Here is an 11817-nt window from a genome sequence, read left to right as displayed (position 1 = left end):
ATGTATGTATGAGGAGGGTAAGTGTTGCTGGGTATGAGTAGATGTGGGGCAGCAGCGAGTCATGACACAAAATGTCGTGGGCGTGTCAATGTGCCAATTCGGGACCCAGCCTCCTTCTCTTGGACCCTTCAAGGACCCTGATCATCGCTTTGTGTCGCAAGCACACCCACACTTTTTCCACGACAGCACAAAGGAGGGTGTCATTGGGAGGACCGGCAACTCTTTCTTCTTTGATCAATGAACCAATCAAGCGGCATGAAGGAGTATCAAAAGTGACCTTGGATCATCATCAAATAACTGGGGAACTACCATTGGAGGATAAGGGGTCGTGGAGAGGCCGGCTTCGGCTTCCACGTTGTTACATATCACTGTTGGTGGGACGAGCGAGGAAGGGAGTTGGATACGGTGCCATCTGTCGGGTAACAGCATGAAGATAGGCTCGATACCTTGACCTGGCCATGTTCTGTGTTTTTGTACACAGGGCAATGTGATGACGTCTGACAGAAAACCTTGAGCAGTGTGATACAAAGGCAACTTGAATGGCCAAACCAGGCCCCAGCTGTACAAGAGCAAAAATGCCGATAAGACGGCAACGAAGTATGCAATGCATTCAGTTATGCATAACGCGAGTTGAATATTTGGAGAGACAGGGTTGTTGACGACATGCGAGCCCGACCGGGACATCGGGTGCGAGTGTGGGCATCATTATGAACATGGGTACGGTTAATGGGGTTGTCGACTGGACTCGAGGCGGACCATCTATGGTTGTTGGGGTTGTTGTATGCGGTTCGCATTTATGGCAATGTTGGTAGGAAAAGGGTGCGAGAGCGGGAATGAGACCAAAAAATGATGTCTGTGTGTCGACGAGGCTTGGACGTGAGTCAGCAAAGAAGAGATTTCCGAGTTTCGTGAACTTTCGATTCCATGGACTTGGGGCTTTTGTCAAGTGGAAATCGAGGGGGGACGGAACAGCCCAAGAAGAAGAGGAAGGAAAGCGATATCAACTTCCTCGTCACGGAAAGAGGCAGTAGAGATTTGAAGGATGCCGGCAGTCGCCAGGGGTAGGACGGTACCTCCTCTCTACTCAGTCTCGAGTTTCTTCCCCGCCCAAAGCCCAGTCTCTGTGGACTCGGAGTAGTTGCTGCCTCGCTCTTGCCTCTTTCCTCGGTGCAGCCTTCCTTTCTGTTGGTCAACCCAACTTCCTGAATGAAATTCATGCAATTTTGTTACTGGTCGGAGGCGCCTTTGTGAGTTGGTGTACTGGATTGCTCTGTTCTCGGCAATGGAAAGACGAGGTGAATGGATGAACCTTGGACAGCTGCTGGGCCAAGTCCCCATTGTCGCCTCTTTAACTCCACCAGAATAAACATCATGATGCATTTCTTCTCCGGAGCTACGGTCGTGTTGTTTCGAGTTCTGCTCGTGCTGGTGGCTGATGGTGAAGGAGGCGAATATCGCTTTGAAATCATCACAGTTTCCACCCCAAGTGAAGTTCCGCAAGTTCCGAGACGACAACAACGGTCGAGTGACCAACGCAATACCTACCTAACCAATCACTATTCTGTGCATATTTGATCGGCTTTGGGGTTACGCAAGAGTACTTGGAACATCAGACGTGAATTGCATTTCAGAAACAGAAAGAGAAGTCGGGGAGGTGGAGAGGAAGCGGACAGCACAGGTCATCATTAATGCAATGCAAAATTTGTTAATACAATAATTGGTAGGTAGCTTGGGAGGTGTCGGTACCTCTCTCCACCCACTGCACCGTCCTACCTCTCCCCAACTTTTTGTGCTCATGGATCCGGCAAAGAAAAAAAAAAGAAGCTTTGTGTGAGGCAAACATTTCAGACCTAACCACGCAGTCCTCTGCCTATTCGAGGTATTCCATCCATTCCAAAGGTATACATTACTGGTGCCCGTTGATCTACTGCAGTGGTGATGTTCAGTGCGGGTCTCGGGTGCCTCCATCGAAACTCCACTGAAACGGCGGGGGCCATTGGGGCTTTGGGATTGCCCGGACCCCCGCTCGTCCCGTCAGTGCCACGCCGACTCCTCCACTCTCCCCGATTTTCCATCTCGTTCAGGTCATCGTTCCCTTGTCCCACCACCCGCATCGCCTTTCGTCAACCGCACCGACCGACCGAAATCATTGCCCTTTCTGTTGCCATCACCATCTAGGCAGATCAGGGATTCGCCATCCCCCTCACGATACGCGAGCAGGCATCATGAGCACTGGGACGGTATGGGGAAGCGGAAGTGGAAAGGCACAGACAGCATGAGCACAGCACAGGAGATGATGATGGCCGGCGACGAGGACGACATCATCAGCCAGTCAACATGTTCACCGGCCGGCTAGGCGCTTCTTTCTCTCTTTACTATCTGTGGACTCGGCCATGGACAATTTGATAGGTGATACTGCTTACGGTGTACACCGTCACCATGGCGCGGTTTGCCCAATATCGCGAGGCCTCGACTTTGGTCCAGCTCTATCAACCCTTAAAGTCGCTCAGAGAGTGTACCACACCACAAGAGGATGCCGTGCGCCTTCACACGGTCCAGGACCTCAACGTCCTGCGATATGGGCAGCCAATCATGGCCAATCACCAAAGGCCCAAACACCAAAAAGGGATCTACCAAAAACCACCGCCTCCACCACCTCCACCACGTCCCGCTCGCAGCTCGTCATCTTCGATACCTCCGAATGGCGCCTTTTCCAACGGCCTAGTCGGTCTTGACTGGCCCTTGCAGGGTCTTGTCCCCTGCACCTCTGTGGTGCTTGCCTTGATGGCTTGTGGCCTGCGAGAGAGCAGTCATGCAATGCTGGCTTGTCAGCTTGTACACACCACAGTAGTGTAAGTTATGGCCCAACGGCTAGACTGTGGTTGGAAAGTTCCTATCCCGCTCGAACACGCGACGTGGTCAACCTCTTTGTACCTTCAGCCAGTTGCGGTGCCGCGGGAATCGCGAGATATATATTATGACGTTGATGACCGGCGGCCATCGTCGTCCTGCTTGCCCATCCCACCGGCCTTTTCCTAGACATCTGTCGTCTCGACTCTTTGTGTTTCCAACAAGGGACACCCAGCGTCGGTGTATGGTTGATAGTGTAAGCTTCAGCAACGCGGCAAAAGGTTCGTGGATAGTCTTTGTTGTCTGTGTGTCTTTCATTGTTACAGCGAGGTATCCCGCCGGCCCCCCCAGTTGGACCCCTCGGAACACCCTCGAGGACCCTTATCGCAGACAAGTGATCGACCAGAGTCAGTCGATCGCTTCTAGAACGCTTACCCTACCTATCATCCGCCACCGCCCATCCGTTTTTCGCAGCTCGAGCCCAGGACCCCAACATACTGGGGGCTCGTGTCCCCCTGCTTGTCGCGTTTCGGTCGCCTGCCGCCTCTCGTGGACCCTTACACACTTTGGGCCTCACCTTGGGGCTATAAATCTCCCTGTTCCAGTTCCTGTTTCTTTGTTGGGATGAGGAACCATTTATTGCTGCGAGTTATCCAAGCTGTCTTACTCGCTGGCCCAACATATATCAAACCTTCGTTTGATAGTTGAGTGTGTTTCGGTCCAACCATATAACCTTTCACCACGTCAGCACGCCCCGGCGGCGTTTCCTCCTCTTGCCCTCGCTTCTCGCTATCTGAACCTCCATCCGGATACGATATCTCCATCCGATCGAGGTCCAGTTAGACTTAGTTGCCCATCATGCACGGCTACTCGTCGTCCTCCGAGTCGGACGAGGAATACAGCTATCGTCGGAACAAGGGGAAGATTCCGGTCCCCGCCAACTCCAGCGAAGCCACCAAGAAACAGAAGAAGAAGCTCAAGCTACCTCCTCAACAATCCATAAACCGCATCTGGAAACGTTTCAGCAGCAAGAGGTTCCACAAGGCTTTGGCAATCTTGCCCTTCGATCCTGTCTTGCCGCCCACCATCTCCGACCGGTCTAATGAACTGCTCAACGAGGGGTACGAGCGAGCTGCTGAAGAATGCCGAAGAAAAGTCAGAAAGATTATTCAAGAATGCAAGAGGGTGAACACACGGTATCGGGATCCCGGCTGGGACTTGGTGAGTTACTCTGGTTAAATAGCTTCCCCTTGAACTTTGGCTGACAAGTGACCTTCCTACAGGACTGGGATCTTAAGATGGAAAAGGGTCACTGCCTAAACAGCTTGGGCCGAACCAAGTTTGATTTGAGCGCGTCTACATTGCAAAACCCCAACTCTACCGTGCCCAAAGCGGTAAAGCGTGTACACGAGATCTACGAGAAGCCTACATTCATGGCCAAGATTGAGGGCTCGGACGTCAAGCAGGGCAGCTTGGGAGACTGCTGGCTGATTGCTAGCTTGTCTGGCCTTGCCAACGTTAAGGATGGTATCCAACGGATATGCGTCGAATACGACACCCGGATCGGCATTTACGGATTTGTCTTTTACAGAGGTATGTTGCTACCACTATTTCTGCAATCGAAGCGATTTTGCTAACACTTCTACAGATGGCGAGTGGATCTACTCAATTATCGATGACAAGTTGTACCTCAAGTCGCCTTGCTGGGATTCACCTAGCATGCAGCGTAACTTGCTACAGCAAATCGATCGCGAAGATGTCGAACGGGTGTATCGTCAAACTTATCAGACCGGTTCCAAGGCCCTCTTTTTTGGCCAATGCAAGGACCAGAACGAGACCTGGGTGCCTTTGATCGAGAAGGCCTATGCCAAGGCTCATGGCGACTATGCTTCCCTGTCCGGAGGATGGATTGGCGAGGGTTTGGAAGATCTCTCTGGCGGTGTTACAACCGAGCTGCTGGCTTCCGACATCCTCGACCTTGACGGGTTCTGGGAAAACGAACTCAGCAGGGTCAACGATGAGTTCCTGTTCGGTTGCAGCACAGGCTTGCTTGACGGCGGTTATGGCGAGCGTGAAGGCATTTCCGAAGGGCATGCCTACGTCGTAATGGAAGCAAGGACATTGAAAGACGGCACACGTCTCGTCAAGCTTAGGAATCCCTGGGGTAAGACCAAAAAGGGAATTTGGGAAGGCGCGTGGTCGGACGGTTCCAAGGAGTGGACCACCGATGTCCAGGAAGAGCTCGGTCATCAGTTCGGCAGCGACAGCGTCTTCTGGATTTCCTACGAAGACCTGTTGCGCAAGTATCAGCACTTTGACCGCACTCGTCTGTTCCGCGACCCTGACTGGCGTTGCTGTCAGAGATGGATCGGTGTCGAGGTGCCATGGAAGCCTCAGTACAACGAGAAATTCCACTTCAAGCTGACTCGTGAGTCGCCCTTGGTATTGGTCCTCAGCCAGCTCGACAACCGGTACTTCAAGGGTCTCCATGGTCAATACTCCTTCCGTCTACACTTCCGTGTCCACGAACAACATAGGCCCAACGCTGAAGACTACATTGTCCGTAGCCACGGTAACTATTTGATGGACCGGTCAGTATCTATTGAGCTGCCCTCCATGTTACCTGGCAACTATAGTGTCTTCATCAGCGTCATTGGAGAGCGCAACACCAATCAGCCCAGCATTGAGGATGTGGTGAAGCGGGAATGCAAGAAGCGTGTCGAGAACGAGAAGCTCGCCCAAGTCGGATATGCCTACGATCTTGCCCACAGCAAGGCTGCCGCCCATCTGGAAGCTGTGAAGGCCCTTCGGAAGAAGGCCGACCAGAAGAAGGCTAGCGATGCTCGTCAGAAGGAGCGTCATCGTTTGTGGGAAAAGCGTCACCTCAACCGCCAGATCACCAAGAAGCAGGGTCGCAAGAACAACCAGAAACTCGAGGCCAAGCAAGCCGCGCGCGAGGAGAAGAAGCGTCGTGAGGAGGAACTGAAGCCAAAGGATGTCGGTGTTCAGACTGAGGAGACCAAGAACCAGGAGAAGCCAGAGGAGAAGAAGGCCGATGAAACAAAGCTCGTCGAACAAGCCAAGAAGACCGAGTCGGGCTCTGATACTGACAAGCAAGACGTTAAGGCTGCCGAGGCTAACGGAAGTCCTCAAGGCACACCTCTTGCCACGCCTGCTGAGACACCAGCGGTCGAGAAGACCGAGAGTCAAGCTTCCGGTGGCGTGAGCGCTGTGACCAAGGCTGAAGAGAAGTCTGATCACAAGGCCGACCAAGAAGGCAATGTTCCTTCATCGGGCAGCTCCGAAGCCTCTAGCGGTCCTTCCTACACTCCCAAGACTGATAACTCCGTAGCCGACGCTGCAGATGAGAAAGACAAGGAGAAGGTCCCTGTCCCTCCTGCTACCGACTCCAAGGTATCTGGTGGACCTCCTGCTGCCGCTGAGAAGAAGTCCGAGGACAAGCCCGCCGCTAAGAGCAGTCCACCGAAGAAGAAGTCACCCAACATGTACGTCACTTCGGATGGTGAGTCGAGCGCCTCCCCCATCGAAGACTGGGAAGAGCTCTATAGCTCCGACGACATGACACGCAAGCCGCGCATGAACGCAGCTCCTGCTCCCGGAAGCGTCATGGTCAGCAAGTACAAGGACGATACCGAGGACGAAAACGAGCCGGATCCGTGGAATGCTATCTGCGTCGTCGGTCTTCGGGTGTACTCCAAGGACGAGGATCTCGAGCTGCGCATCGTCATGGAGGGCGGCGAGCTTGAGGAAGGCGGTATGGGTGAGAAGGGTGGAGTCGATCTCGATAACGCTCAGGCCAATGCTGGTGGTGCGAGAATCAGGAAGGAGGGTGAAGGAGAAGATGCGTATGAGGGCGATAGTGAGGAGGAGAGGAAGAAGGGAAAGCATAAGCAGAGGAGGTATTCGGTTATTGTGCAAAAGGGTAAGGGTGAGGAGGAGTATGAAAGTGCGGTGGAGAGTCAGAAGGAGGCTTGGTGATGGGCTTAGACTGCATTTGAGCGCGAGCATGCATTAGAGGAGAGCGATTGCGGTTGTTTGGGTTCTTTACTTGTTTAATCTTTGGGCACATGGATGGGTTCGATCCCCATTCTATCTTTTCTGGCATTCAAAGGCGAGGGAACACATCACACACGGACCCAAGGTAATGATCTGGATAGACGGCGTTCAGGCTTACTTTGGATGGGTGACAGAAGTGGTACGGAATGGTGGTGGATGATACCTAGTGTTTTGGTTAGCATGGCAATTTACTGAGCTCGAACTCCACTTGATCAATTTGCCCATATCAATATCTTTTTGATACAATTATACAAGTGAACTTGATGAAATTTGAAGGAAGTAGTGACAAAGTTGTGGTATGATCCTCTCAAAGACTCCAGGCAATCCAACCCGTAACTCCTTCCCAAGCATTCAGTTCCAATAATTATTCGTAAACCATCCAAGAACCTGTCTGGGGGGTATCCTATCCACTCATTATTCATATCGCTCTCAACCTCCTCACTCGTACTTCGACTCAAAAATGTCATTACGTTCCCACACAGCGCGCCACGCAACCGTCTCCTCGCTGCCCCGAAGCAAAACCAGTCATCGGCCCATATTCGGCAATCTAGGTTCCAAAACTTGTCCCCATCCCATCTGAACTTAGTTGACCTTCTTCCTGCCTACACTCGCCGCCTTTTGTCCCGAAGTCGTGCCTCCTTGGCTGGTGTAGCGGACGTAGGCGAAACCAGCGGCAGAGATGAGAGCAATGATGAGGAAGTTGCCTGTGTTTTTTTTTTGTCTCTGTCAGCATTGACCTTGATAGTTTTCTTAAATTTTTTTTTCTTCTTTTTCTCCTTTTGCTCGCCGCGCTCGATTTCCACTGGCGCGATGCTTCACTCGCCACCTCTCCTCACAGGCGCGGGCATCAACGAGATAAGGTATATAAACTAATGAACAAAGTAGAAACCAACCGAAGGGAGAACAATTGGGAAAAAAAAGAGAGAGAAAAAAAAAAAAAGAGAAAAAAAGAACAGAGTGGACTGGGGAAGGGAAGGGAAGAGTAAAGAAAAACTCACTAGCAACGAAATTACCCACGCCGCCCAACGTATTAGCGACCCCTTTGAACAAGTCGCCGACAAAGGCGAACAGGCCAAAGAAAAGACTGAAGAAGGCGGAGAAGATGGTGTGGAAGATGGAGTAGATGCCGTGGAAGAGGGATTGGATCAGTTCGGTGATGGAGGTTAGGAGGGAGGTGATGGCTGTTGAGATGGCCATTTTTCTTTTCTTTTCCTCTTTTTTCTTTGTTGGTATTTGGTTGGTGTTTAGACTAGTGTAGGTGTTGTTAGGTAGTGTGTAGCTACCTAGGTTGTTGGTTGTTGGTATCGTGATGCAGTGGGTTTCGTGGTGTGTGTGTGTGTACGGTGTCGGTGTTCAAGACAAAACAGCAAAACAACACAAGTGCAACCACACAAGGAAGGGAAAGGGGGGATTCCGGCAGTTATATAGGTAAATAAATAACTTGGTATCATTCCTACTACGAGCGAGCTCACTCACAATGACGAAGGATATTCCACAAGCCTTTTTTTAGGTTCTTCTTCTTTACCTGTTATTGTCCCGCTCGTTTGGTTGGACCTCGTGTGACTTACACGCATTTGACCCAATAAAACACACACAAAAGTGACGACGATGTCCCATCCCCAATGACGTCAGTGGCTTGCTTTTGTCCTACACTACAACATGCCTACCGTACACTACATACATAACAAACAATAACATGGGGATCGACAACAACAACAACAACAACAACAACAACAACCATGGATGGTCCATGGGCTCTACCTACGCATGTCATTTCTTGCAGGAAAAACGTGTTTTTTTTTCTGAACTGTGTTGAACCGTTTTGAGCGATGTCATGTGCTGAATGCATTCAATCTCCCATGATTTTGAGGTGATGCAAGAAGGGTCCAGGTGGGGTCTATGCTGGATTACTTGGCGACAAGAGGAAAAGGCCCAGGCCCGGATATTATTATATCGAAGTGGACCTTGAAGTGCCTGCATGTGATCGATTCGACAACCACACTACGACCGAGACCAGTGTCTCAAAGTCGGAGCGACAAAGAAGCATGAGACAGATCCCATGCGATCATTACACGACTCACCCAACAACATTAGCGCCTGTTCAGGACACAAACCATATACTGATGCAAAAGTAACACTACAGTGCAAAATATTCCGGGTATCTAGATTACTTTTCTTTTAATTATCCAATAACAACCATTACCTTCATTCATACACTCCTTATACTCTTTTCACGTCGTCCATCAGAATCGAAATTTACTTCGCCTGTCCAATAACTTCAGCAACCGCCTTCCCCTTCCCCTTGGGTTCATTCGGGGGAGTATTGACTCTTTCCGACACCGGCGAAGCAGCTTCCGCTCTCGCGCCGCCCATACCATCCTCCGAAAGCGGGCTCGGAGACCTCGGCGCATCCATTAGAGACTCCGGCACCGACAACCTCTGTTCGCAATTCACATTTACCGGAGAGACTTGAGCCTGAGTCTGAGCCGACCCTGACGCTTCATGCTCCCTCGTCGGCAAATCGGAACCAGCGTCATCCTCTCTTCCCTCGTGAATCATAGGCAAAACCCCCGCCCCACCCGAGCTAGCACCACCACCAGCAGCAGGACTCATCATGCCCTGCCCATCACCACCATCCAACGGCTGCAGCTCATCATCACCCCCTTCTCCCCCATCCATTAGCTTCTTCTTCTCCTCCGGCAACCCCATCGTCCTCGGATCCTTATCCAACACCCTCTTAAACAAGAGCCCAGCAAACACAAGCCCGACCAGAATCAGAGTCCCAAAGACGACTCCCAGCACAATGCAGACAATCCTCCAATACCTCCTCCCATCGTAATAATCACCGTCGTCCGACGACGACGCGCCCCCGTGGGTAGACCGTCCTCCAGAGTTCGAGTTGACGGCATCCTCGGGGCAGTAGTATTCATAGTCGGAGCAGAAGTATTGAGATTCCGGACTGGGGGAGCCGTATTGGGTGAAGGTGATGATGTTGTCGGTGTTGTCTTCGAAGGTCGAGGCTCTGGCGGATAGGGAGGAAGAGGACTGGAAGACGGCGGGGGCAAAGGAAATTTCCTGCCGGGCGAGGTCAAAGACAAAGTAGGTGCGGCGGAGGAGGGAGTTGCCTAGGTTGTAGTAGGAAGTGCTAGCGCTGGAACTGCTACTACTGCCATAGCTGCCGCCGTTGAGCGCGCCGGCGTCGTCCCAGGTTTGGATGCCGAAGACGCAGGTGCCTTCTGGGAGGTTGAGACTGGAGGACGGGGAGGATGCAACAGAGCTCGCCGATTCGGAGCTTGAGACCTGGCCCGTGAAGACGCCCGGTTGGATGATTAGATCGGCAGTTGTCGCTTGTAGAAGTGGGCCACCTTCGCCGCCGAGCGTGAAGGCGAAGAGTGTCGCGTTGTCAAAAGTGCCGGCAGCGCAGGGGATGGTGTAAAGGTCGGTGGTGGCGTCGCGTGTGGCTCCCGCAAGAGAGGCGATATTGCTGACCAGGTCACGAGGGAGGAAGGAGATGAGCTCGCCCATGCCGATGGTGACGTCCAGGGGAAGGGCGTTGGATACAAGGGGCTGCTGGGAGCCATCGCCGCCGGTACCGAGCCCCGTGGCGTTAATGGAGTGGACGGTCACCGAGAACTTGCCGGTTAGGGCGCGCGGGTTGTCGGCGTCAAGGCGGAGGAGATCGCCTTCGTAGCGAGACTTGTCGACAGCGCCCAAGAGAAGACCGCCGGAGGTGCCGTCTTCATCATCGAGCCAGATGCTGTAGGCTGGGGTGGAAATCTGGCCGGAGGAGACCATGCGGTCGAGAATGGTGGGGTAGTAGCCCGGGAGGTTGTCGCCGTAGAGGGAGGATTCACCGTAAATGGTCGAGTAGTTGTACCCAAGACCCAGCACACCCATCCGCAAGTTGCTTTGGTCAACTAGGCCCATCGGGTAGTTATCGACGGTGAGGTCGCCGACGACGAGCTTGTCGGTGAAGTTGCTACCCTGAGCATAACCAGAAAAGGTGTAGGTGGCAAAATTGGTGTATCGCGGGTTCGCGGTCCGGTAAGTCGATGACTGAGACGTGTTGAAGCTTCCCCAGACACATTTTTGAACATCAACTTTTTCAAACTCATCCTCACTCCACAAGTACGAATAGTACTGACGGTCGCAAGGCGAGGTGGTAGCGTCAACCACCCAGGTGTCGGTCGAGGTTGGCGAGATGAGGAGCGAGAAGTTCTGAGGAGGAGTACCGACCTGGGCTTGGACAAGGTATGGGACGACAAAGTCGGACAATGTCCTCGAACCGTTCATTCCCAAGTTAAGATCCTTCACCTCGGGGCGCGAGAAGGGTAGGTAAACATAGCCATCGGCGGCACTGGCAACTTCAACAAGACAGAGCGCGGCAGGCCACAATTGACGAAGAAGAGCGTAAGGCGCCATTGCCTGTTGCTTTGATGAGTATGACGCGTGAGTGAATTATGATTAAATAATAGATCGCCGAGTCAGTTCATGTCGCTATCGTGGATTCCACTGTCGGCGGTGCAACTGCTGAATTCCGAAAAGTATGTATCGTAGAGCTTCAACACAAGACAGCAACAGCAACAAAGAACAAGCAGACTATTAATGAGAGGACAAACAAAAAGACCCAAAATAATCAGCCACCGTTGCCGTCCAGTGGAAATTTTGAACAGGGGGAAAACAAAGACAGAGTCGAGAACCAGAACGGTGAGAATTTGTGTAGCTTCGGACAATTTGAGATTTGAGGGTAGCATTCTGTCTTTCTAGCGTAGGCTGCAGCAGGCAGACGTTCCAAAGAGGTTTAGATCCATTTCCGTTGGTCGTTGGTCTCGGCGCGACGGGAGTTTGCCTTACGAGATGGAAGCTGGAGCTCCCTCCCAAGACAGCATC

General features: G+C 52.2%; 3 protein-coding genes across 3 annotated transcripts; 1 reads left to right on the top strand and 2 right to left on the bottom strand.

Annotated features, from left to right (window-relative positions):
* The first annotated feature begins 2076 nt into the window (after positions 1 to 2076).
* On the top strand, positions 2077 to 7203 carry NCU00251 (hypothetical protein). Its single transcript, XM_952629.2, has 3 exons — positions 2077 to 4071; positions 4134 to 4443; positions 4499 to 7203. The coding sequence occupies exons 1-3, from the start codon at positions 3709 to 3711 to the stop codon at positions 6847 to 6849; spliced, it is 3024 nt and encodes a 1007-aa protein (XP_957722.1). The 5' UTR covers positions 2077 to 3708; the 3' UTR covers positions 6850 to 7203.
* Positions 7124 to 8365, bottom strand: NCU00250 (hypothetical protein). The gene is made up of 2 exons (XM_952628.2): positions 7926 to 8365; positions 7124 to 7631 (listed from the first exon to the last, which is right to left on the bottom strand). The coding sequence occupies exons 1-2, from the start codon at positions 8122 to 8124 to the stop codon at positions 7510 to 7512; spliced, it is 321 nt and encodes a 106-aa protein (XP_957721.1). The 5' UTR covers positions 8125 to 8365; the 3' UTR covers positions 7124 to 7509.
* A 663-nt stretch (positions 8366 to 9028) lies between these two features.
* NCU00249 (hypothetical protein) lies at positions 9029 to 11658 on the bottom strand. Its single transcript, XM_952627.2, has one exon. The coding sequence runs from the start codon at positions 11347 to 11349 to the stop codon at positions 9184 to 9186; it is 2166 nt and encodes a 721-aa protein (XP_957720.1). The 5' UTR covers positions 11350 to 11658; the 3' UTR covers positions 9029 to 9183.
* Positions 11659 to 11817: the final 159 nt, after the last annotated feature.

This window comes from Neurospora crassa, linkage group III (genome assembly GCF_000182925.2).
Source record: "Neurospora crassa OR74A linkage group III, whole genome shotgun sequence".
Taxonomy (NCBI): domain Eukaryota; kingdom Fungi; phylum Ascomycota; class Sordariomycetes; order Sordariales; family Sordariaceae; genus Neurospora; species Neurospora crassa.
The sequence above is the reverse complement of the archived record's forward strand: the minus strand, read 5'-3'. Positions and strand labels throughout refer to the sequence as shown.